Below are 26,544 nucleotides of genomic sequence, written 5' to 3'. Positions count from 1 at the left end.
CTGGCCCTCACAGAGTCAGGATGGGCAGAGCAAATATGCAGTGGGAGGAGTCCTAAATTCAGTGTCTCTAGCCTTGACTTAGCATCTCTCCCTTGGATGATTGAGTAGCTTCCTAATTGCTTTCCCTGTATCCATTTTCTCCTGTCTCCTGTCCATCTTTCATGGAGCTGCCACATTGATTAGGAATTTAAGCAGTCTCCTCCACTCAAGCAGCTTTAAAAGTTCCTTATTGCCTGTAAAATAAAATATAGAGGGGCAGCTAAGTAGCTCAGTGGATAGAGAGCCAGGCCTGGAGAAAGGAAGTCCTGGGTTCAAATTCGGTCGATTATTTTATTTTTTTTCCTACTTCCTAGCTGAGTGAGCTTGGGTAAGTCACTTAACCCCAATTGCCTGACCCTTAATTCTCTTCTGTCTTGGAACTGATACTTGGTATCAGTCCTCAGAGAGAAAAGAAGGGCTTTTTTTAAAGGAAGTAATTGTAATTTTGGCATGACGTGGTAAGAGGGATTAAACTTTGAAAGAAGCCATACAAAAGGAAAGGGAGAGATGAGGGAGATTCTGAAGGAAGAATGTGCAGGATTGGGTGACTGATGGCAGACATAGGGCATGTGAGAGGGAGGAAACTTGAGAACGGATGACTAGAAGATTGATGATACCAATTCCCAGAGAGGGAAGTCATCAGAGAAGCTGGTTTGGGGGTAATGATGTTGAAGTATAGTTTCAGACTGCTGAAGAGATGTCCAGAGATTCACATGGACCAGGAAATAAATCTGCACTCTGGTGTAGCAAAGTGAACTAGATTAGAAAGAGTAATAAGACCCTCATGGTCTGGGGTTTTCCCCATCAAACTGGGTTGGGGTAAGCCCACAGGAGATATAAACGTTAAGAAAGATTTGGTTGGAGAATTAAAAGCAGAGGCATTACGAGGAGTGGTACCCATCTTCCAGTAGAGGAACTTGAGGTACAGGAACTGAGCTAATCCTTCTATCTAGTGCCTGACCACATTCTCATGCAAACCCCCATCCAATGCTCCAGTTTTCAAAGCTTTGGTCTAAAAATGCAAGATTTCAGCATCTTACTTGCCAAAGAGCTTCAGTTTTGATAGTGTACACTTTAAAAAACTGACTCAGAGACTTACAAGAGAAAGAGGACTCTTTCAGAGAGGACATTTCAGAGTTCACTTGTAGGTGGGAATTCAGTAAAGGGGTCTGTTTCTCAAGGAAGTGCAAACTGACCATGAATTCCCTGAATAATGAATGACTAAAATGAATTCATGAAATCAGATTTTCCTCCTTGGATTTCTGGTCTATAAGTTTTGGGGTGCTATGTGTGTTTCCTAATCCACACTCACTTTCAGTTCATTCCCACAATTCTTTTTTTAATTCAAAGATATTTTATTTTCCCAGTTACATGTAATAATAATTTTCAACATACGTTTTCCAAAATTCTAAGATTCAAACCTTCTCCCTCCCTTATTTCCCTTCCCCCACTCAGAAATCGTAAGCAATTTGATTAGGGCCATACTTGTATTATTATGCAAAACACACTACCATATTGGACATTGTCATAGGAGCACACTCATACAAAACCCCCAAATAAAACCATAAATACACTGATGTGAAAGATAATATGCTTTGAGCCACATCCATCTGACTCCAAGAGTTTTTTTCTCTGCAGGTGGATAGCAGTCCTCATCAGAAGTCTTTCAGAATTGTCCTAGATCATTGCATTTCTGAGAGTGGCTGAGTCTATCGCATTTGATCATTCCACAATATTGCAGTTACTGTGCACAAAGTTCTCCTGGTTCTGCTTATTTCACTCTGCATCAGTTTCATGCAGATCTTCCCAACCTTTTCTGAAATCATTTTGCTTATCTTTTCTTATAGCTATTCCCACAACTTTTGCAGAGAGACAGATTTCCACAAGATCAGAGATAGAAAGGATTTCAGTGGCTCCCTATTTCACAAAATCCTTTTATTTTGCAGATGGGGAAACTGAGACTCAGAGAGACTAAGTAACTTGCACAAGGTCAATTAAGTAATATGGATCAAAGGCAAGATTTGAACCTAGGTTCTCTGACTCCAGAGCCAGTTTTTTTCCCATGGTATCCTACTTGAATTTTTTTCAAATATATATTTTTATATACTTACATATTTCTGTGTCACCTCTCCATGGACCATAATCGCCTCAATAGTAGCTAATGTTGTAATAGTTAACATAATATATTACTTTAAATTTGCAATTTGCCTTATATTCTATATTCTATTATATTCTATAATAATAATATATAATATTATAACAATAACATTAGCTACAATAATATATAGAATATATAAGTCTTGCTTCATTTTATCTTTACAAATATCTTGTGAGGTCGGTGCTATTAGCATGCGCATTTTATAGTTGAGGAAACCGAGGCTGAGAGAGTTTAAATGTCTTGCTCCTTGTCACCCAGCTGCTCAAATTTCTGAGGGAGAATTTGAACTTCGATTTTCCAGACTCTGGGTGAAGCATTCTATCCACAATACTGCTGAGCCCCTGTTAGTCAACAATAGGAAGTGTTTCATTTTCTGTATTTGTATCCCAGGTGCAAACTGTAGCTGAAGTGGTTGTGATAAATGTGTTTCTATGTTGTCTCTCCTGGGTAGAATGCAAGTTCTCTGAAAGCAGACTCTGGTTTTTGTTTTGTCTTTGTATCTCCAGCACTTAGCACAATGCCTGGCACAGAGCAGGTGCTTAAGAAATACTCATGACTTGCGTGGTTTACCAGGGGCTTCATGAGTCCTCATTGATTGATCGAGAGAGCCTAATGCTTTGCATCCTTTGTTGGTTTGGCCAGGATTCTTCTGGTGGCTCAGTTGGCTTTTTTTAACTCTTGCTTTGGTCTTTTCCTGCCAGGTGTAAGGAGCTGAAATACTCCAAGGATCTGCCCCAGATCTCCATCATATTTATCTTTGTGAACGAGGCCCTGTCGGTGATCCTACGGTCTGTCCACAGTGCCGTCAATCACACACCGGCGCATCTCCTGAAGGAGATTATCCTGGTGGATGACAACAGTGATGAAGGTGAGTGATGCTGGGGAAGCGAGACCACATTCTCCGGTGAGGAAGGAGGAAAGTGTGGGATGTCTGCAGGGTATTAAAAGCACTCTCCTTTTCCATGAGCCCCATATGCAGACATGTATACTGTGTGTATATGTATGCATATCTATGACTTCTTTGCCATTGTTTTTCTCTTCCTCTCTCTGGATGATGCCTGTGGAGTGTGAGGCATTTCCATGGAGGTAATCACTACTTTTGTATTCCCCTAAGTCCCTCCTGACTTTTAGGAAGAGGATTCTGGGTTACATATTGAGATTAATTTCCTCTTTCCCTGCCAACTGAAATAGATGAAGTTGAGAATTTGAATTTCCGCCTCATTTTCATCTTCCAAGAGCCCAAGAGCAGGTCTCAGTAAATTATCATATTTGCACTTGTTACTAAAGGCTATTAAAAAGAACCTTTTCAAACCCCCAATTCCACCCTGACCCCCTCTCTTACCAGAGGACATCCCCTGCTACTTCATGGAGCAGACTGAAGCCATTTGGTATGAGTTCCCTTAGTTCTCATCTGACTCCCCTCAAAACCTGTGTGACTCTACTGCAAATAGGAATAACATGAAAATGGGTTTTGAACAATAATGATACATGTATAACCCAGTTGAACTGCTTGTTGGCTTTGGGAGGGGAGAAAAGGGGGAGAATCATGAATCATGGAACCATGGAACAATTTTCTAAATAAAAAAAGGAGAAATAAGAAAATTTAAACAACAACAACAACAACCTGTGTGAGCCTTGTCTCATCTCATGCCTCCTTCCTTTAGTCTGTGAGGATGAGATGGCCCCTGTACTCACCATGGCTAACCATTCCATCTTGATCCTTTCGTCTCTTATCTTCTCTAAGATCTGGATCTACTTATCATTCTTTCTGTCTCATCTTTGGCAGCTTTTTTCTACTGTCTCTTTTTTGCTCGCAAATGTGCCCAGCTCTCTCCTTTTCTAAACATTTAACTTAACCACCTTTTTTATTTTAGCTTTTGTCTATTATCTAACTAACCTGCTTGATTTTAGAAGGGTCAAGATCCAGTGGGTTTCCGTCTTCATCAATGATACCACAAATCTAAGATATATGTTCCAGTCACTTGGATACAAAGAAAATATCTATAATATAGTCTCTGGTCTCAAGGAAAGTTTGATCATTGACAAAATGATATACATTTTTCCATTCTTCCAGTATCCCCCACCAAAAAAAAAAGAATGAGCAACTCTCCCCAGATTCAACCACTCTCAAAATCTGTTGCTTTACTTCTTTCCTCTTCTTTGATGTTAAACATTGTGACTTACTCAACCTCTGCATTTGGGGTCAGATGATGGATTAAAATCCTGGTTCTGTCTCTTAGGTGACTCACTTGCCCCTGGGGCTTACCTTGAAGTTTGTAAGATGAAGAGGTGGGCTTAGGCAGTTGCTGAGGTCCCCTCCAATTCTCTTTATCAGCTTATGAACAGTGAGCTTATTTGATGCTTTTCCCTTTATAACATTTCTCCAATTTCATTCTGTTCTCTCAAGTCTTGGCCTTCATAAAGGCCATCCACCATGCTTGTCACTGAGGCTTTCTTACCATCTCCACTGTTTAATGTCCTTTACTTTCTCCAGAGCCCAGACCTCCTCCAATGCACCTTCCTAGATTCCCAGGAAGAAATAAACCCTGAGTCTTTACATTTCTCTTTGACTACTTCAAGGCATTCAATTCTTTTATAACGTGCATTTTAGTTGTTTATTATGTATATCATTTTGCCAGTGATTGAAATTTCCTTGAGACCAGAGACTGTATTATAGATATTTTCTTTGTATCCAAGTGACTGGAACATATATCTTAGATTTGTGGTATCATTGGTGAAGATGGAAACCCACTGGATCTTGACCCTTCTAAAACTTAGCCAGAGAATAGACAAAAACTGAACAGTTCTCATCCTAAGGAAATTTATATTCTATTGGGGAAAGCAACATATAGATATATGCATATATGATACCTATGATATATATGTGAATTTATATAGGATGTATATTAAAAAGTGTATACATTAGATTTTCCAGATTCCCCTGTAGTTGCAAGTGTTTCCTCTACTTGAAATCAAATTATATTCCTTTTCTTCCCTCCCTTCCTCCCTTCCTTCCTTCCTTCCTTCCTTCCTTCCTTCCTTCCTTCCTTCCTTCCTTCCTTCCTTCCTTCCTTCCTCCCTTTTTCCTGCCTCCCTTTTTCCTGCCTCCCTTCCTTCCTTCCTTCCTTCCTTCCTTCCTTCCTTCCTTCCTTCCTTCCTTCCTTCCTTCCTTCCTTCCTTCCTTCCTTCCTTCCTTCCTTCCTTCCTTCCTTCCTTCCTTCCTTCCTTCCTCCCTTTTTCCTGCCTCCCTTTTTCCTGCCTCCCTTCCTTCCTTCCTTCCTTCCTTCCTTCCTTCCTTCCTTCCTTCCTTCCTTCCTTCCTTCTTTATTTCCTTCCTTCTTTATTTCCTTCCTTCCTTCCTTCCTTCCTTCCTTCCTTCCTTCCTTCCTTCCTTCCTTCCTTCCTTCCTTCCTTCCTTCCTTCCTTCCTTCCTTCCTCCCTCCCTTCCTTCCTTCCTTCCTTCCTTCCTTCCTTCCTTCCTTCCTTCCTTCCTTCCTTCCTTCCTTCCTTCCTTCCTTCCTTCCTTCCTTCCTTCCTTCCTCCCTTCCTCTCTCCCTCCCTCCCTTCCTCCCTCCCCCCTCTCCTTTCTCTTTCTTTCTTTCCTTCTTTCTCTCTCTCCTTTTCTCTTTTTTTCTTGACATGTATGTATTTATAATATTGTCTTTACCTACACAATATAAGTTCTTTGAGGGCAGAGATTGTTTTCTTTTTGTCTTTGTATTCTGGTGCCTGGTACTCAATGTGTGATGACTTGATTGTGTGAGATGTCATTTGGTCTAGGCTTTGAAAGAAGTTGAGGATTCTAGATGAGTTAAAAGGCCTGCCAGGCCTTGCTAATAAAGGTCAGCAGTGGAATCTGATCATAGGTCTGCCCAACCCCAGTCCTATTCCACATGCATTGTAGAAGTTCAATTGATGTTTGTTGAATTGAATTGACATAGAGTATAAAACAAAATTCTCCTCCCTGTATAGCTGGGCAGTAAAGAACCAGATCTGCAGTCATTTTTTAGCTCAATGGTGTAAGGAAAGAGGGCTTAATAAAGGCAAATCTCCCAACTCGGTAAGGGAGCCTCTTTCAGCTCCTTGGAGGGACGGCAGTAGATAAAGTCTCAGTATTGTGCAGCACTCGTGCTGGCTCCTATTAAAGATGTTCATTGTGTTGGCTTGTATCCCATAAAGTTTTACTATATCCCCTGGATAAAGACACCCCCCTCCCAGCCTAGGACATAAAAGAAGGCCTGGGTGTATTGCTTTTTTTATAGTTTATGAGCCCTAACTTATTTGGAACTATGGGATTAAAATGGTGCTAAACCTGCTTCATTTCTGCATTCAGGGTGATAGCCTCCCCCCTTAAACCTAGCTCCAGGGGCTGGAGAAGGCTTTGGAAGGGCCTGGGGAGGTGCCAACAATCCCATTAAAAAAAGGCTGACTGTCTTGTACCAGAAACAGCAGCCAGCACCTCGGAAACCCAAGTTGAGTGTTTCCATATTTCATCAGCCTAGAAGATGACAGGCTCTGTCTTCCCCCATTCCCCTCTGCTGCTGGGGAATTGCCTGATCAATATTGATTACAGCCCCCGCTTGCATATGTGATGTACTAATCAGAGTATGGGCAGAACCCAGTCATTCAAGGGGCTGATTACTCAGCTCATGAAATGTCCATATCCCTTGTTTCCCCTCAATTTATTTCCTCTCTTCCTATAATGGCTAGAATTTGCATAGTCCATACAGGCTCTCTCGTTACTCCTCATGACAACCCTGCAAGATGGGGGCTATTAATATACCCATCTTATTGCTAAGGAAACTGAGACATAGAATTGTTTAGGATGACACAGAGTGAATATCTGAGGCAGGATTTGAACTTGAGTCTTTCTGACTTCTGTTCCAGAACTCTGTCTGCCTAGTTGCCTCTTTTCTCTCTTCTTTTGGGTCCTTTCCTCTATTGTGAATATACCTAAGCTTGGGGTGCCCAGGCTTCTGAGACAGGAACTATTCCCCATCCTATCCTGACAAATTCTGGAACCTTAATACTGTCTTATTCCCACATACCCTTTGTTTAATCTATTTTTGGGTGCATCAGTTCCTCTAGGTCTAGTCCTCCTAAGGAATAAAGGATCAGAGATCTGGAAAGGACCACAGAGACCCCCTCATTTTTGTAGATAGAAACCTGACACCCAGAGAGTGGTCTGGCCAAAGGTCACATAAGTAATAAGTTTATGAAATCATAGATCCATGATGGAAGAAACCCAGAGTTCTTCTAATCCACCCAATCCTCATTGTACAGAGGAGAAAACTGGGGCTTATGGAGGAGAAGTGATTTCTTCAGGGTCATATGAAAAGCAAATGAGATAGCCAGGAATTCAACTGACCACATCCTTTGACATTAGGACCAGGGCCACCCAAGTGCCACACTCTGTGTGCCATCCCAGCTTTTTGCTGCTAGCCTCCCTGCCCACCCTCCTCAGACCTCCTACTAGTGCCTCCTCCTGGGACCTGATCTTCTTTAGTTGCCCAGTTGAGTTTCTTGTCCCAATCATCTCTGATCATGCCTTTCAATCTGCCGCTATGCCTTGATACCAAACAACATTTTATCCGTTTTTCCTCCTCAAATCTTCCATCTCTCAATATGCTGCAGGAACAAAATATCTTTGCTTAGTTTAGAGTTGGATCACAACAATTAATGTTGAAAGGGATCTTCAGAGGCCAACTCCCTCTTTTTGTGTATGAGGAAACTGAGGCACAGCTAGATTATGGGATTAACCCAATGTTACCCAAATAGTAGAAGTCAAGAGATCAGATCTGAACCTAGGTTCTTTAATTCCAGAGCCAATCATCTTTCCACATTATTGTGAGTGCAATAAGTCAATGAACATTTATCAGTTACCTACTATGTGTCAGGCATTGTGCTAAACACTAAGGATACAAATAAAAAAAAAACCCTAACCCAACCCCACCTCCCCCAAATAGTTTCTGCCTTCAAGGAGCTCTCAATCTAATAGGGTAGTTAACATACAAAAAAAGTTTGAACAAATAAGCTATAGATACAAACAAGATATAGATAAATAAGATTTATGATAAATTGGAGATAATTAATGGATGGAAGGCAGTAGAGTTAGGGAGGAATCAGGAAAGGTTTTCTGTAGAAGGTAGAGTTTTAGATGGGAAGTGAAGGAAGCCAGGGGGAGCCATGAGGTAGAGAAGAAGATGGAGATTATTCCTGGAATAGGGGTCTGCCAATGCAAAAGTCTGGTGTTGGGAAATGAACATCAAAAAAGCCAGTAATAGAGCCATGATTTAAAATTCAGTCTTTTAATCTGAAATCTGGTAGTGTGGTGCCAAACAGTTTCCTTCTATTCTTAACTCTACAGCATTTCATTAAGTAGCTTCTGACTCTACTTATCTCAAAACATCATGTTTTATTCCCAAAGGGCTTTAAAAGAATGCTTGCCCTTTGATCCAGGCATACCATTGTTTGGTTTTTACCCCAAAGAGATGATAGGGAAAAATACTTATACAAAAATATTTATTGCTACGCTCTTTGTGGTGGCAAAAAATTGGAAAATGAGGGGGTGTCCCTTGATTGGGGAATGGCTGAACTAATTGTGGTATCTGATAGTGCTGGAATAGTATTATTCTGAAAGGAATAAAGAAGTGGAGGAATTCCATGTGAACTGGGATACCCACCAGGAACTGATGCAGAGTGAAAGGAGCAGCACCAGGAGAACATTGTACACAGAGACAGATACATTGTAGCACAATCAAATGTAAGTGACTTTGCTACTAGCCACAATGTAAATACCCAGGACAATCCAGAGGAATTTAGGAGAAAGAATGTTCTCCACATCCAGAGAAAGAACTGTGGGAGCAGAAACACAAAAGAAAAACATATGATTCATCATGTACTTCAATGGGGATATGATTAATGTTTTGATGTTTAAAGATGACTCTACTGCAAATATGAATAACATGGAAATAGGTTTTGAACAATGATACATGTATAACCCAGTGGAACTGCTGGTCATCTGCTGGTGCAGTGAAAAAAATGAATCATGTAACCATGAAAAATATTCTAAATAAAAAAATCATGTTCTGATTCTTGGGGGGTTATATCTCTAGGATTATCTTTCATATTACCTATGCTCTCTCTCTCTCTCTCTCTCTCTCTCTCTCTCTCTCTCTCTCTCTCTCTCTCTCTCTCTCTTTCTCTCTCTCTCTCTTTCTCTCTCTCTCTCTCTCTCTCTCTTTCTCTCTCTTTCTCTCTTTCTCTTTCTTTCTTCTCTTTAATAACTTTTACTTTCCATCTTAGAATCAATGGTGTATATTGGTTCTAAGGAAGAAGAGTGGTAAGGGCTAAGTAGTAGGGTTTAAGTGACTTGTTCAGGGTCCCACAGCTAATGAATGTCTGAGGCTAGATTTGAGCCTAGGACCGCTTGTCTTTAGACCTGGTACTCAATCCACTAAACTGCCCAACTATGGCCAAAGTAGGCTCTTAAATTTTTTTTCTATTACATGTAGAAACAATTTTTCACAATAGGCTCTTTATAAATGCTAGTTGAGTGACTTACGTGAATGATTGATGGCTTAGCCTAGAGAAGCCTCCCCTGAGCAGCCCCTTGTTTCAGGTGGCAGTATTCAAAGACAGAAAGCCAAGACATTGCCATTTGGAAACCTTTTATCCTGAACAGAAGGTTATATGCTCTAAAAAGACTCTTGTAAAGGACCCCTCTTCCTCCTTGTCTCCTCCACCCTCCCTCACTTTCTTTGCCTTTCACTGTGGTTGATAATTGCAGAGTCACCGGGAGGTTTGTGTTTCTGGGTGATAACATTCTCCCTAGGTTGTTGGAGGCCCAGGGTGAAGTAGCCCAGGGACACCTTGCTATCTTGCTGCTCCACGACTCAATAGGGTTTTGTTCATTTAAGCATCGCCTGCCTTTCCCCCTGAGTGTCCAAGAGCCTTCATAAAAAGGAGCCATACCTGTTTTGATACTGTCACCAATAAAAACTGTCTGATAAAAGGCTCTTCAGGAGAGCAAACTCTGTGTTGGAATGCATCTGAATGCTGGCAAATCACCGTGATCCTACAGACTGAGCTCCACCGGCTTAGGTAACCTGCCTCCAGCACTCGACTCCATGTGGCCCTTCTCCTGTGAGCTGCTCTAGTCCATGGGGAACATGTGCCAAGACTCTCCGAGGGTATCGAGGCATTTAGAGAGGGAGGATGGGGAAGGAAGGGCCAAGATGCTTTACCAAGGAAATGTTTGTCCAGATTCATTTCCTTCCCATGGACCCTTTTGGCCAAGACTTTAGTTTATTTGCCCCTCCAATCAACAATCAATAAATGAATGAATGAAAAAGCATTTATTAATAATAAATAGATCCTTTTGGCCAAGACGTTGGTTAATTTGCCCCTCAATCAGCAATGAGTGAATGAATGAATGAATGAAAAAGGATTTATTAGTAATAATTAGCATTTATATATTTTAAAAAGATTATAACCCTTACCTTGCATCTTAGATTCAGGATTGTGTATTGGTTCTAAAGCAGAAGAGCTGTAAGGCTAGGCAATGGGGGATAAGTGACTTACCCAGGGTCATACAGCTAGGAATCATCTGAGGCCAGATTTGACCCTAGTCTCTAGGCTTGGCTCTCAATCTACTGAGCTACCCAGCTGCTCCCTGTTAGATTGAAATTAATATCTCCAAATTTTTTATTTTCCACGAAGTTTATTAATAATCACTTGAAAGCAGATAAGCATAGACTTAATGTCTCTTTCCTACTCTAAACTGTGTAGTTCATCTTGTAGGATTCTCAGTTCACATCTCCTGCCACATTCAGGGACATAGAGACTTGTGGGGTCCACCCACACCCTTGTATTTATGTTCATGAACACAGCACCAGCATGCAAAAAATGGGATAAAACTGGTCAACAATCCAGGGGGGATGAAACTCCCTTTACACATCCCCAAAGAAGATATACTTAAAAAAATTCACCCTTATCTTCTGTCTTAGAATTAATACTGAATATCAGTTCCAAAGTAAGTGCTAGGCAACAGAGGTTAAATAACTTGCCCAGGGTCACACAGCTAGGAAGTACCTGAGGCTAGATTTCAACTCAGGACCTACAATTTCCAGGCCTGGTGCTTTATCCGCTGAATCACCTACCTGCTCCTACATAGCATTTTTACAGTGCTTGTAAAGTGCTTTAAATATATTCTCTTATTTGAATTTCCCAATAAGTCTATGAGGAAGGTGCTATTATTATAGCCATTTTATAGATAAGAGGGATTATGTTTTTTCCAAGGTCACATAGCAAGTAAATGTCTGAGGTCCGACTTGAATCTAAGTTTTTCTGACTCCATGTAGAATTCTCTATCCACTCTGCTCCCTTGCTACTATTGTGTGGCAAGCACAGGCTCCGATAAACAAATTAAAAATAAATAACTAGATAGTCCCTTTTTTCAAGGAGCTCACTTTCCAGGTGGGTGGGATGTTAGGCATTGTATCAGGTTCTGGGTATACAAAGACAACAGAAAAACTCTTCTAGCTCTCAGAGGTCATATTATATTGGAGAAAACTATGTGTGTGTGTGTGTGTGTGTGTGTGTGTGTGTGTGTGTATTCCCTTCCCCTTTTGTTCAGGTACAGAAAATGTGCTTTTCAAGAGAGTCGTGGGGGAAGAATGATTTGATTTGGACCAGGTCTACCTTCAGTCAGTCCAGTGCTTCAGGCTTAGGGTTATTATGAAAATTCATGGACAACAAAATGGAATATAAATGACTTTACTGATAAGAAAGACTAAGATGGATATGATTTCTATGATTTAAAAAAATAGTAATTCAGTTAAAGTGGGCACCTTTCCTGTCTCTACATTCACCACCTTGATGCCATCTGCATTTGGATTCTGTTCCTTCTTTGGCACTGGATAGCTTTTTTTCATCATAAGTCCCTTGAAGTTGTCCTGGATCTTTGCCTTGTTGATAGTAAAGTCATTCACAGTTGATCATCAGACATTATTATTACCATGTACAACTTTTTTCTGATTCTGCTCACTTCACTTTGCATCACTTCATGTAAGTCTTTCCAGGTTTGTGTGTGTGTGTGTGTGTGTGTGTGTGTGTGTGTGTGTGATCATTTTGTTTGTCATTTCTCATGATGAAATGGCATTCCATTACAAAAACCTGGCAGAGAGGTCACAGAATCTCAGAGATGGCATCAAGGACCCTTTCCTCTGAATGGTACTTTCCCTGACAGGTAGTCCTGCACAGAATTTTCCCATGTCGGTGAACTTTCACCTTTCAAGACTGTCAATTCTCTTTTGGGATAGTTTGAATGCTTAAGGAATTTTTTTCAGGGCCTGGGAGAAATCTGTTTTGATGAAACTTCTACTCATTTCTCCTTCTCGAGTTCAAGTGGACCAAGGGAGATGGGCAAGCTATATACAGGAGAAGAACCTTTGAAGTTATCTAATCATCCTCCTCCCTTCATTTTACAGTTCAGGAAACTGAAGTCCTATGAGCTTGTACCTTGCCCAAGGTCACAATGGCAGAGCAGGGATTTGGAACCAGAACATCAGAAAGGAGTAGGAAATAATTAGTAAAAAGAAGGCACTAGGATTAAAAAGGCTGAGGAAGTATTCCAGTATAAAATTTTAATTTGACTTAAAGAAAATGTGTTAAGTGAGGCAGGATTTGAATTCAAGTCATCCTGGTTGCATATCTAGAACTCTATTAACCTAGCCACCTAATTGCCTTATACATTATATGAAGATCAATTGAAGGACTGTGGATATCTGGAATGGAGGAATCTGGGTAGGGAGGGAATCCTTAAAGTGTTTGTAGGTATTGTTTGGGCTAGACTTATTCTATTTGGATTAGACATCCCCTGAACTCCTTCCAGGTCAAGATCTATGATACTATGACAATATCATTACATACAAGATCTATGAAAGGTAATTGGAGGGGAACTCTAGTAAGAGCTAACATTTATAGAGAGATTTAAAGTTTCCAAAACATTCTTTTTAGAAAACCCTTACCATTTTATATTAGAATCAATATTGTCTATTGGTTCCAAGTCAGATGAGCAGTTAGAGCTAAGCAATGGGGATTAAGTGACTTGCCCAGAGTCACATAGCTAGAAAGTATTTGAGGCCAGATTTGAACTCAGGACCTTTCATTTCTGGGACTGGCCCATACTCCACTCAGCCATCTAACTGCCCCCCTCAAAGCATTTTACATATGTATCTCATATTATCTTTACAGTAACATTGGGAGGTAGGTACTGCTATTATCCTTATTTTATAGCTGAGGAAACTTATCACAGAGCAATTAGTTGATTTACCCAGGGTTACATAGCTAGTCAGTGTCTGAAGTAGCATTTGAATTCAGATTTTCCTGACTCTAAATCACACTCTTTATCCACTGCACCATTTAGTTATTCCTGCAGCTAGAAATTACTACTCTCTTGAAGGATATTTGACAAGATTGTGAAAAGGATGTCAAAGTACAGGCTGCTCTAAGTAATTAATGAGATCTCTTTCAGATCCCAAATCCTGTGACATTATGATCCAGGTAGTCTAACCCCATCTCAACCAATATCCCTCCTGCAACATATCTATCCTGTGGTCATCCAGCCCTTTTTGAGGTAAGGGAAAGCCCCCTTTCTCCCAAAACAGCCCCTTGTGCTTTGGAGTGGCTCTCAGGGTGAGAGAATTTCCCCTAATATCAAGCCTCTTTGCTTCCTTGCTCTCTGATCTGCCTTCTGAAGCCAAGAGGGGATGGAATGAAGCAGGCTGAGAATTCATTGTTATCTGGGGCAGATTCTGTGAGAGTGGCAATAGTATGTGAAAAATCTGAGTTCCACTTACCCTTTCTGTATAAGACTCTTTTCACAAATCTCTTCAGTCATTGCACCATAGACATAATTAGCAGCTAATCAAGGTGTGAAGAGAATTGAGTTGTTCAACTAGAAACCTGGTAACACCATATCAAGGTTTAATGTTTGGGTTAGATGCTACATTTTCACTCACGCACATATGGGATTTTCTCCTCTATAAAATAAGAATATTGTACTAAATTAGTGTGTGATTCTCCATCTCCCAACTGACTTGCAAAATCCCTTAATAGAGGTGCCTCTGACTCTTCCCTTATGTGAATCCTTGAATCCTCTAGGGCTGCATGATACATAATGACCTCCATCCTTTTCATTTATTTTGTGTCTTATAAACCCCCTTATAAGGACCACATCTTTCCTTACTTCAGAGATTGGTATGGGCCAAGACCTAACGATAAAATGTTTTATAGACCAGAGTGCTGTAGCATTCTACTAGAGACCTCCCTCTATGTTGAAATCATTTGACTTCCTAATCATTTCCACCCCTATATAATTCTCTCTTGTATCAAATAATAACAAGCAAAATAAATCAACTCACTAACCATGTAACTGTAGATACCATTTGGCATCCAGTGCCCATCACCTTTATCTAGAGCTGGAAAATACTACCATTTGAAGTTGTTGTTGTTATTGTTGTTGTTGTTGTTGTTTAACCCTCACCTTCTATCAGTCTTAAGTATTGGTTCCAAGGCAGAAGAGTGATAAGGACTTGGTAATGGGGGTTAAGTGGCCTGTCCAGGGTCACACAACTAGGAAGTATCTGAGACCAGGTTTGAACCCAGGACCTCCCATACATATCTCCATGCCTGACTCTTTATCCACTGGCACCTAGCTGCCTTCATCATTTTGTCCTAAAACAATGGCCTTCATTGTGTTAACCTTAAGCGATGGGGAAATGAGAAACAATGTCCTTTGGTAGTATCAAGATATACTCTTGATTTTGAAGGGATATTTCTCTGTCTCTGAATCTACCCTGGAGAAGATAATGGAATCAAAGCTAGAAGGGTCTATGAAGTTATCTAAACAACCCTTTCTACTAATGTTATAGCCCAGGGCACTGACGTTCACTGAGCTCATAACTTACCCAACATCACACTGGCAGAGCTGGGATTTGAACTCAGAATTTCATTCCAAATTCAGCGTTCTCTTCATGGTGTCACAAGGCTCTTTAAGTCATCCTTGTATGAGGTTGATTCTGCTGGTGAGAAGAATAAAGGGATTCCTCTAACCTGGTGCTCTGATTAACTATGGACTCCCCAAAGAGCACCAACTATCAAACTGATGGACTTCTCTCTCTAGAGCCTGCGAGAAAGCACCTTGGGCAGGCTGGCATTGCACCTCTGACTGACAGATTCACAGTTTAAAGAAATTGGAGAGAGGAAATAGGCAGCACTAAGATTTCCTGTTATTTGCTTTTTGTCTTAATAGCTCTGGCACTTATTATTGCAGAGAAAATGCCTGCTAGTCATTGAGCATTGAGAATCAATATTACTGTAAATAATAAATATAATGAAAAAGAGCTCATGTAGACCCCCAGTCATGTTCCATCACTTAGCTTCACTTAGGAGGAATTAGTCGCTCGGATGGTTTGAGAGAACCAACATCTCATGTGGGCCCTGCAGACCTTCACTCATGTCCATTTAAGAAGAATGAGTCCATCCAATGGGGAAAGAGTGTCAGGATTTGGGCAGCTCTCTTATTCAGGAAACGCACTATTGTCTGAATTCTCAGGCAGCTTCCCTGAGGCAATATTTTCTTGAGGTTAGGGGCAATTATTTGTGTTTATTAAAACATGATAAGGGGCAGCTAGATGGTTTAGTGGATTGAAAGCCAGGCCTAGAGACTGGAGGTCCTGGGTTCAAATCTGGCCTCAGACACTTCTAGCTATGTAACCCTGGGCAAGTCACTTAACCCCAATTGCCTAGCCCTTATCACTCTTCTGCCTTAGAACCAATGCGTCGTATTAATTCTAAGATGGAAGTTAAAAGTTAAAAAAAAAAAGATTATGAAGCTGGAATAAAAAAAATTGGTTAGGAGGCTAGAGGTGGGACATCAAGATAAATTCCCTATCCATTATGTCATGTACCTAATCATCACTATTCTAAATAATTCATCGTTATAATTAATAATTGTTATTACCAATAATTCCAATAAAGAAAATACCTAGAGACAGGCATGACTTTCCTTTATAGGCTGCTGATAGATATCCTAATATTTCCCCCCTCTCAAATCTTTCTCATTTCTCTCTTTTTTTCCCATTGTGCCATTTCTAATCTTCCCATGGAGCTGGTTTAAAACACTTTGCCTATATAAGCACCCCTCTCTGACTTTTTTCCTTACTGAGTCTTTGGCTTTCCCCGCTTTTGGCATCAATCTCCTCTGTTATACCAGCTACAGGACTATCTAATTCTACAAAAGAGAAATAAAACCTGTGCAATTGTAAACACCTGTCTCTGTCTCCTACGTTATTTCACTCCCTATTCACACTGTGTTGTTTCGTTGTCTTTATGTGTCTGCATTATTTCGTTGTCTTTTCATGTCATCCTTCCCTATGAACTGTCAATTCCTAGAGGTCCTGGGGTGTCCCACTGTCTGTGTCCTCATTGCTTAGCATGAGGCACTAAAGAAATGCTTTGGGATGGATTGATGGAACATTGGCACATGGTTGATTTATTTCCTCCATCGATGCTTTTAAAGATAGAAATATCAGAGCTCCAACCCCCTTGCAAATGAGTCTGCAATTGTGTTACTTGGAGGTTCTTAGATGATCTTAGTTTTTGTTTGTTTCTCCCCAGAGGAGTTACAAATCTTAGTGGATTTTTGTCTAGAAAGACTCAGGTTGATGGAACCCAGAATTGGGAGTGGGGAGAGGGAGGTAGTGTGGGAAAGGAGGAATCTCCAAAACCAGCATCTAGTTCTCTTTCTCTGCTCACTGCCAACTTTCAACCACTTTGGGCATTTGGCTTCAACTATATACCATCCCCCAGTTTCCCCATCAGAAAACAAGCCTCATTATCCATATATGAACATTTTATTTCATAAGACTTGGGGCTGAAACTTACCTGGCCTCCTCTCCATCGCTTATACCTGTTTGAGTATGGGGTGTATGGAGTGCTCAGGAAGGACTAGTACATCTGGTGTGGGGGCTGCTAAGCCCTTTCCAGGGCTGCTCATCTACCTTTGGTGTCCACTTGTCACCCAACTCTCCCCTTAAACTCAACGACAATTTTGAGTTCTGTTGGTTACCATAACCATGAGTTGAGTTGTTGAGTTTGAGTTGAGTTGGTTATGGTAACCTGAGTTGTCATGAGTTGAGGGTAACCAACAGAACTCAAAATTGTCATTGAGTTAAAGGAACGTCTACCCTAAACATGTGAAGAGTTTTCCCAGCAGAATGGGTGAATGCAATAGAATTGTTTCAACAACCATGAACTTCTAGAGTTTGGTCAGACATAGAAGACACCAAGGCCATCTACTAGGTCCTGGGCTATCACCAGTTGTCCTGACTTTTCCTTACCACTGGACTTGGATGATTCTGGAAGAGAGAGTAAGCCTGATGACTTTGTGCAACTCTGCCTCACTTAAATGGATTTCACAATCAAGATATCCCATCACTGGTCCTCCTCAAAATGAAGGACCATCAACACCAACAACTTGTTGGAGGCTTTCCCACCTCTCTGCCTTTTGTCCCATCCATTCTTTGCATCCTATGAACCTCCCATCTTGTTAGCTCTTGAAGAAATCCTAGTTCATTATTCTGTAGAAAGGGCACTCAGAGGCCATCTAATCTACATTTTCTCCTTACTCCATTTTAAGAGGAGGAGCTGGAGGCTGAGGAAGGTTAAAGACTTGCCCAAGGCCACCAAAGGGCAGTAAATGACAGAAGTCATTTGTGAGCCAAGGTCTTCTGACCCCAATGCCAATTGTCTTTCCACTCTCTATTACCATGGATTGCCTCCTTCAAAGATGAGGCCTCCTTTTCCTCTGGTACTCAATTACAAGGAATCATTTGTTCAATTTTTTTTCATGGTGTTACTAAAGTGTCTAAGGCTGATTGAATCTGTTAGGTGTGATAAGGGTTCCTTAAATAAGTGTGAAATTTCAGACCTTTTGGTGACAAGGCTGAGAAAGCTGAACCCAGCAAGCTCCCAGCACCTGCGAAGTCAGAAGCACGATTTCAGTCCCTGGGGAACCAAATGCTATTTAATTTAAAAGAACAAAAAACCCACAACTGGTGGGGCTCTTTTTAAAATTTCTTTTTTCTAAGTGTTCATGATAGGCCTTTAGAACAGATTGTCAAGTAGGTGCCTTTGGGCTTCAGAATCTCCCTCCCTCTTTTCCCATTTCTGAATCTTTCCACCCCAACAGGTACCCAGAGCCATCATGTTCCCTTCAGTCTTTATCTCCCACCCACCTCCAACTGTGCCTGTCCTTTGTGGAGCCCCTCCCGCTCTATATTATTCCTCCTGCTTCTCCTTCTTTGCCCTACTTCCCATCTCATTGGGTTCCTGCTGGGAGATATAAGGAAATCTGGTGAGCACATTCATACTGACATGTTAGTGGGTGCTAATGGTGTTATCCCACCCTTAGAAATGATTTACACATGAACGGGGCACCTGAAGGCCTTAACCCAGAGGAGCGACAAATGCTGATCATTTCTAACACCGTTGCCAGCTGGAGGGAAAGAAGGATCTTTTGGACCAGCAGATTTTTTAGTACTTCTCAAAATAATTTAATTCACAGGCACAGCTCTTTGATGATCTCCGTCTCTCACATTTTGTATATATAGGGCATACGAAAAGTTTTAGTGTAGTTTTAAGCTATAAAAGCTAAGATTTTTGGGACACAATGTGTTTGCATGTCATGTGCTGCATACATGACCCACATATACACACACATGTATATCTACTATATGCGTTTGCTAGTATTTATTTTTTACAGTTAAAATTTGTTTTACATTTAAAATTTTTAAGATTTGCAAAGAGTCTTTCAAATAGTATTTCATTTGATCCTGACAATAACCTTGAGAGGTAGATATTTTTATTACTTCTATTTTTACAGATGAGGAAATGGAGGCAAATTCAGGTTTTAAGTGACTTACCCAAGATCAAACAGCCAGTAAATATTTGAGATGAAATTTGAACTTAAATCCTCTTAACTCCAGGCAGCTAGAGCACTGGACGTGGAGTCAGGAAGATCCCAGTATAGATCCAGCCTCAGATACTTACTAGCTATATGGCCTTGGTCAAGTCACTTAAACCTGTTTGCTTCAGTTTGCTCATCTGTAACATGAAAGAAAGAAGAAAGAGGAAAAAGGAGAAAATGGCAAACCACTCCAGGATCTTCTCCCTTCTTGTGACCCAATGGGGTCACAAAGCACTAAAAGTACAATAAAAAACTACAGAACAACTTCTTCAACTCCAAGTCCAATGCCCTCGCCTGCATTAGCATGTACACATGTTCTATTAATATAGTGACTATCCAACACTTAGTGAACTGTTAGTGAACTTTTAAGTTTTAATGCGTTAAGAGACTTTTGGGACACCCTGCACACTACATGCAAACACACACACAAAAATATACATATTATACATATGCATTCAGAGAAAGGCATTATGGTAGTAGAGGTAGAAAATTAACCTCAGAGTCTGGAAAACTTGGATTCAGCTCTTGCCAATGATATGTAATAGCTTTGTAATCCTGCTCAAGTCACCTGTCAGTTCTCTGGACAGCCCTAAGACTCTCAGTTATAGAGTGAGTGTTGACCAGTACTGATGGAGTCAATTTCCTCATTGGCAATTCCTTCTATCAATAAAATCAGAGATATGATCTGATTCTCGTCATAATAGTAGCATCAATAATACATCTAGGCAACCTTATTCCACCACCATTATTGTGTCAACATTTAGGGTGTTACCAAACCAGATTGTTTTCTTTTTTTTTTTTTAATTTTATTTAATTAATTAATTTAGAATATTTTTCCTTGGTTACATGATGCATGTTCTCTCCCTCCCCTCATCCTCCTCCCATAGCCAATGCTCAATTCCACTGGGTTTTACATGTGTCATTGATCAAGACCTCTTTCCATATTATTGATATTTGCAACAGGGTGATCATTTAGCATCTACATCCCCAATCATATCTCCATTGACTCATGTGATCAAGCAGTTGGTTTTCTTCTGGGTTTCTACTCCCACAGTTCTGTTTCTGGATGTGAATAGTTCTTCCTCATAAGTCCGTCAGAATTGTCCTGGATCATTGCATTGCTGCTAGTAGAGAAGTCTATTACATTTGATTGTGCCACAGTGTATCAGTCTCTGTGTACAATGTTCTCCTGGTTCTCCTCCTCTCATGCTGCATCACTTTCTGGAGGTCGTTCCAGTTCACATGGAATTCCTCCAGTTCATTATTACTTTTACCACCACCAACAGATACCACAGTTTTTTCAGTCAAGCCAGATTGTTTTCTGCAAAGGTACCCAGTTTCTCCACTATTAATAGGGATCAACTAATCTTTTAAACCCAAAGAACTTTGAAGAATTGATATCATTGTGTTCAAACACATTGCTCCCAATAAATCAAGCACCCCAAACATTCCAAGAATGATTAGTTATTTAAAGGTGAGATGAGTAGCCATGAGAGGAGGTCTTCAGTCAGAAGCTGGCTAACCACTGGTAAGGGATGCTGGAGAGAAGATTCTGGAGCAGACTTTCAGATGAGAGGTCTTACAAGATCCCTTCCTGCTCTAAGATTCTGTTATTCTCCTCAAAAATAAGGGAGTATATTTATGTATTTAAAAATATATCCTATTCATCCCCAATTAGATGTAAAAACAATTTTTACCTTCTTTTTTTTTAAATGTTGAATTCCAAATTCTCTCCCTCTCTTCCTCCCTCTCCTTCCCACTTCCTGAGACAGTAAATGATCTAATTTAGATTTCATGTGAGGGAATGCACATTTATTAAGTATAGAAGACTAAATAGTCATTGCTTATGCAGAAGAATTCCAACCAAAACATGCCAACCTCCCATCCTGGAAAGTACTCCCTCCTCTCCTCTTGCTTCATAGATGCCCAAGCTTTGTTGAAAACTCAGCTCAAGCATCTTCTCTGGATCCTGGCAGTGGCATCCTTCCCTCAGAATAATTACTATAAATGGTAGGCTATTAATGTCTCCTGTTTGGCTTGGGTGTCGCCCTCAACTAGGTGAGAATTTTTTTAAATACTTGAAACAAAAGAGAACTAAGTCTGAACAGAGCTCATATTCTTCCTTGGATCAATCAAAGCATAAGATTTATATACAAAGGAAAGGGAAATGGGAGGCAGAAAGTTAAGTGTGAGTGACAGCAAGAAGATCGGTTTGGCTGGACCTTGGAAAGATGAGCCTTGCTATTTACAACAGAGGCCCATCATTCTACATGGTATGAGGAATTGAACACTGAACCTGGAGTCAAATCTGGCCTCATATGCCTTCTAGCTCTGTGACCCTGGGCAAGTCACTTAACTTCCATTTCCTCATCTATAAAATGGGGATAATAATGACACCTACCTCCAAGAGTTGTTGGGAGGATCAAATGGGATAATATTTGTAAAGAACTTAGCTAGCACTGAAATTCTCTATTAATGTTGGCTATTTTGTTAGTTATTTAGTTAGTTATTATTATTAATTGTTTGCTATAGGATGTGTCCAGGAAAAATAATAATAAAGGAAATAAATGTCAACCTCTCTCAAAGTTGCAAAGGACAGCCATTCATTTAGAATTAGAGACTAAGTACCAAGACTATTGAGTGATAGTCTTGAGCAAGAATTCATGGAAACTTGGTGCATACATGTATACATTGAATCCCCAGATAGAATGTGAGCTCCTTGAGGGCAGGAGCTACTTCATTTTTGTCTTTGTATCTCCAGCACTTAGAACTGTGTCTAGTGTTTGTTTAGTATATAGTAGATACTTAATAAATGTTTATTAGATGAGATTGAGTTTAGAGATATGGCAACATTTTACCTTAGGATTTATTGTTGGCAAAGATATCAAGTGATTCATTTCGATTTCATAGTTCATTGCTGGAGATTTGAAAATAAGAGTGGTTCAGGGGACTTTTTCAGTTGCCTTTGATTTTTTGTAACTTTATTTGGGATTTTTTTGGCAAAGATATCAGAGTGGTTTGCCCTTTCCTTCAAGTCATTTTTTGGATGAAGAAACTGAGGTAAATAGGGCCAAATGACTTATCTAGGGTCACACAGCTACTGTCTGAGGCCAGATTTGAACTCAGTTTTTCTGATACCTAGCCCAGCATTCTCAAATGAAAACTGTTTCCTCTTCCTTTTATGAGGTCTTGTGTTTCATTGTCAGGACAGTGTTGAGAACTGCAGTGATGGGAGTTCCAGAGTTACCCATGAACATAAGAGAGTTTAGAATTTTGGAAGTGTCACTGGTTAGACCATAGATGCCATATTTTGTCCGCTTCCACTCAGCATATTTTTGAAGGCTATTTATGAGCAATGGACAAAAATTTTTTGCATCACAGATTTGCAACTATAAGCTTCCAGAGTTTGAATTGATGTAACACAAAAACATAGGAAATAATTGATAAAAATAAACTTAGGTACAAATGGATGGCAAAGCTACAATTTCACAAAGAATCCTAAACATTTTATAAAGTCATCTATTCTCCCTTTTAGGCAAATTGTTTTCCTGATGACAAATAAATTAAGGGATACACTAAAGTGAACTATTTCTGGATAATACAAAAGATGTTGGTTTTTTCATCTTGTAAACATAATTAAAAAAAAGAATCCATAGAAATATATTGCAGTGTAGCATAGTAGATAAAGAAGCAGATTTAAGGCCAAGAAGCCTGAGATTCAAATTCCATGTTTGACCATGAGCAAGTCACTCAACAGTGCTCTAGGGAAGTCTCCAAAGCTCTAAGTTACAGAAGAGTTGACTTGCATTGGTAGAAGGAGTTTTCTCATCTTGGAGTTCCCTCTATCAATGTAGACACAAGTCCCTGTCCTTTTATTAGCTGGAGAATATACCCAGGAAGGCAACCAAGATCCCCAAGGTCCTTGGGTTCATACCATCTGAGGACTGACTGAAGGACCTTTGAGTGCTTCACTTGTAGAAGACTTATGGGGAACACGATTGTAGTCTGTAAGTACTTTAATGGCCACTTGGAAGAGGGATGAGACTTCCATGGGTAGAAGTCACAAAAATGTAGATGTAGGCTTGAGGTAAGGAAAACAATGAGCACTTTCCCAAAGCTACTTCTACAATGTAGTGAGTTATCGTCTCTCATTGGTGGTCTTCAAGCAAAAGCCATTGGGGGAAGGAGCCTGTTGAAAGAGGCATTTATTTTATTTTATTCTATTCAAACAGGTTAGATTAAGTGGCTTCTGAGACCCTTGTAGCTCTGAGATTCAGAAGTCTTTGCCACAAGGAAAGAAGTAGTATCTCTGGGAGAGAATACAAAGGCACCAGCAAAATATAAGAGAATTCATTGTAAAGAGCAAAGATGGCAGGTTGTGGTAGTTCAGTCATGTACAATTCTATGGCCCCATTTGGGATATTTTGGTAAAGATACTGAAGTGGTTTGTGATTTTCTTCTCCAGCTTATTTGCCAAATGAGGAAACAGAGGCAAGCAGGATTAAATGATTTGCCCAGCATCACTCAGCTAATAAATATCTGAGGCCAAACTTGAACTCGCAATGTTGAGTCATCCTTACTCCAGGCCTGGAACTCTGTCCACTACACCATCTAGCACATTAAAGGATGGAAATGTGAGAATCTGAAGAGTACAGTGGACAAAATAACTATTGGTAAAAATGGGTGACAGAGTTGTCATCTAATTCATTGCCTTGCTTTGGCTTTGCCTAGCGATATGAAAACTAAAAAGGCAATGAGAATTCTCATGTAAATAAAAGACTCTCGTTGGAAGAGAGGAAAAAAGAGTGGAATTTGGTCAAGACCTGTGCTTACATTCACGTAAGGGTCTTACAGGGTGGTCCATCAATGCTGATGGGCAGTGAAGCTACAAATTACCCACTAAAAGAGTTGCCAAGGGGGCACTGGGAGGTTAACTGACTTGTCTGCCATTTTGGGTAGAATGTGCCACAGGCCAGCCTGAAACCTACGTCTTCCTGAACCTCAGGTCAGACTGCTGACAATCACATCCTGCTGCCTCCATGATATTTTAGGAAAGATAAATGCCAGTGACTTAAGTGATGAACCAACACAAAAAAAAAAAAATTGAGAGAACACAAAGCCAGGCACAGTGTAAAATTTCCAAAATTGGTATTCCTTTCCCAAGGACTTTATTTCATTTTGAAAGCACAGGAGGGGCATGGCCTGAGGCAGGACAGAGTCTGTAGAGAAACAGAGGGAAGAACTTGATCATTTCTATGAAAGCCAACTTTTATGCATGAACTCATTCCTTTGGCAAAGTCATTAATTTCCTGGCTTTCTATTCCAGGGATTCCTGATCATGTTGAATAATATGACTCCAGGACATGCTGAAAATATGACATTTGGGGGCATAAAATATTTCTGAATCTCTATGGAAGAACACAAATTAACTGTTCCTGACCTAAATACAGCCACTATCTTGGTTTTGTGCCTACAGCACCCATTCAAATGGCACCCTATTGAGAGCTCAGTTGAATTACACTGCTGTTATGCTAATGTTAACTACTGAAGTCACTGATGAGTGGGAAAAAACACTGCTCAAAGTCAGGACCCATTTAAGATGATGGCAATTAAAACTGGGCTCTAATTTATGGGGTAAATCATTCAGCAGTAGTGATCTGCTTTACTTCCTGAGAAGACCTCAGATGGTCCCAGTGATGAGCAATATGAACCCAATGGGGATGGATGACAAGATGATAGTTATGAAACAATGGGGTTAGTATGTGTGAATTTCAAAATGTTGTGTGTGGGAGGAACTGCATCCCCCAGCATGCCTCAGGGGTCCTTCCTACTTCCTGGTTTGGGATTGATCTTCAATGGACCAATCCTATGCTTGGGGATGGACCACGCCCCCTACTTTCTGGTGTGGGATTGGTCTTGAATTGGACCAATCCCTTGCTGGGGTGGGGCCACGCCCCGTGGGGAGCCAAAGAATTGATCTATAGAAGGACCAATCCTGTGCCTAGGGCAGGAGGCACTTTATGAATGCTCTTTATGAATTAGGGTGGTGAGTGGGGTTAGGAGAAGTGAAAGTGGTGAGTTAATTTCAGCCAGGGGAAATTCAGGTTGTTTCAGTAAAACTTTAGAAAGATTGGAGTGAGAGATAGGAGGTTGTTTTTTTTTTTTAAACACTTTCCTCATAATGGCTGATAGAATATTATGTTGCTTTTTTTTTTAAATTAAAATTTAATTAAATTTTTCAGGGAATAAAAATAAATTTTCTCTTTTTCACCCCCCCCCCCAATAAAGACAAAGCAAAAGCCTTGGAAATAACATGCATAGACAAGTGAAACAAATTCACACATTGGCTGTGTCCAAAAAGAAATGTCAGTCTGTAATTTGAGTTTATTGCATCTCTGTACCATGCTGGGTAACATGCTTCATCTTTAGTCCTCTAGAATCATGGTTGGTCATTGGGTTTTTCAATCACTCAAAGTTACTTGTCTTTAAAATAATGTTGTTTAAGCATAAATCATTCTCCTGGTCCTGCTCACTTCACTCTGTATCAAGTAATGCAAGTCTTACCATGTTTCTCTAAAATCATGTCATTTATCATTTCTTGTGACCCAAAAGTATTCATTCCATTGCTTTCATATACCATACTCCCTTAGTTCCTGATTCTTTGACACTACAATAAGAGCTGCTATAAATATGTTTGTACCTATGAGTCTTTTCCTTTTGCTTTGGTCTTAGGTCTACTGGTGATATTGCTGCATCGAAGGGAATATATATTATTTATGTATATAATTAATATTTTGATTAATTAATCATATTAATTTTATGTTATTTATCACTAATATATTGTTTAATTTAATATTATATATTATTTTTTATTATTCATTAATTATTTTTTATGTTTTATATAAATTAGTAGCTTTTAGGGTATAATTCTCAATATGTATACTAAAAATATATTTTTGTTAAGAAACATAGAATTTAGAGATTAAGTACCCTGTAATTTTCTGATTAATGAAAGACCACTCTTCTGTCTGACAATAAAAAACTAGATAAGTTCAATTTATTTATTGCATCATCTCTTCCAATAGAATGTAAGCTCCTTAAGGGTAGGTACCAGTTTGCTTTTTCCTTTGTATTTCCATCCTCCAATAAAGGGTAAAGCAGGAGATATCGACTAGACCTGTGATTCTGATGGCATAGATACTTCCTAGCTAAGGAAGTTCCCTTTACCAGTACATATGGGCACTTTCTATATGATATATAATCTTAGATCATAGGTTATTAACCTTTTTAGTTTCCTGGGCCCCTTTGACAGTCT

The 26,544-nt window shown here is 39.9% G+C and overlaps 1 protein-coding gene across 1 annotated transcript in view; it reads left to right on the top strand.

Moving 5' to 3' along the window:
- GALNT17 (polypeptide N-acetylgalactosaminyltransferase 17) overlaps positions 1-26,544 on the top strand; it is a 507,568-nt gene that overhangs the window by 239,160 nt on the left and 241,864 nt on the right. The window contains exon 3 of the mRNA XM_001363002.4: positions 2,899-3,065. Within this exon, the coding sequence (XP_001363039.1) occupies positions 2,899-3,065 (167 nt within the window). The remainder of the gene's footprint in view (positions 1-2,898; positions 3,066-26,544) is intronic.

Source organism: Monodelphis domestica, chromosome 2, assembly GCF_027887165.1.
Source record: "Monodelphis domestica isolate mMonDom1 chromosome 2, mMonDom1.pri, whole genome shotgun sequence".
In the NCBI taxonomy this organism is placed as follows: domain Eukaryota; kingdom Metazoa; phylum Chordata; class Mammalia; order Didelphimorphia; family Didelphidae; genus Monodelphis; species Monodelphis domestica.
Note: the sequence above shows the minus strand (reverse complement) of the source record. Positions and strands in the feature narration are given on the sequence as shown.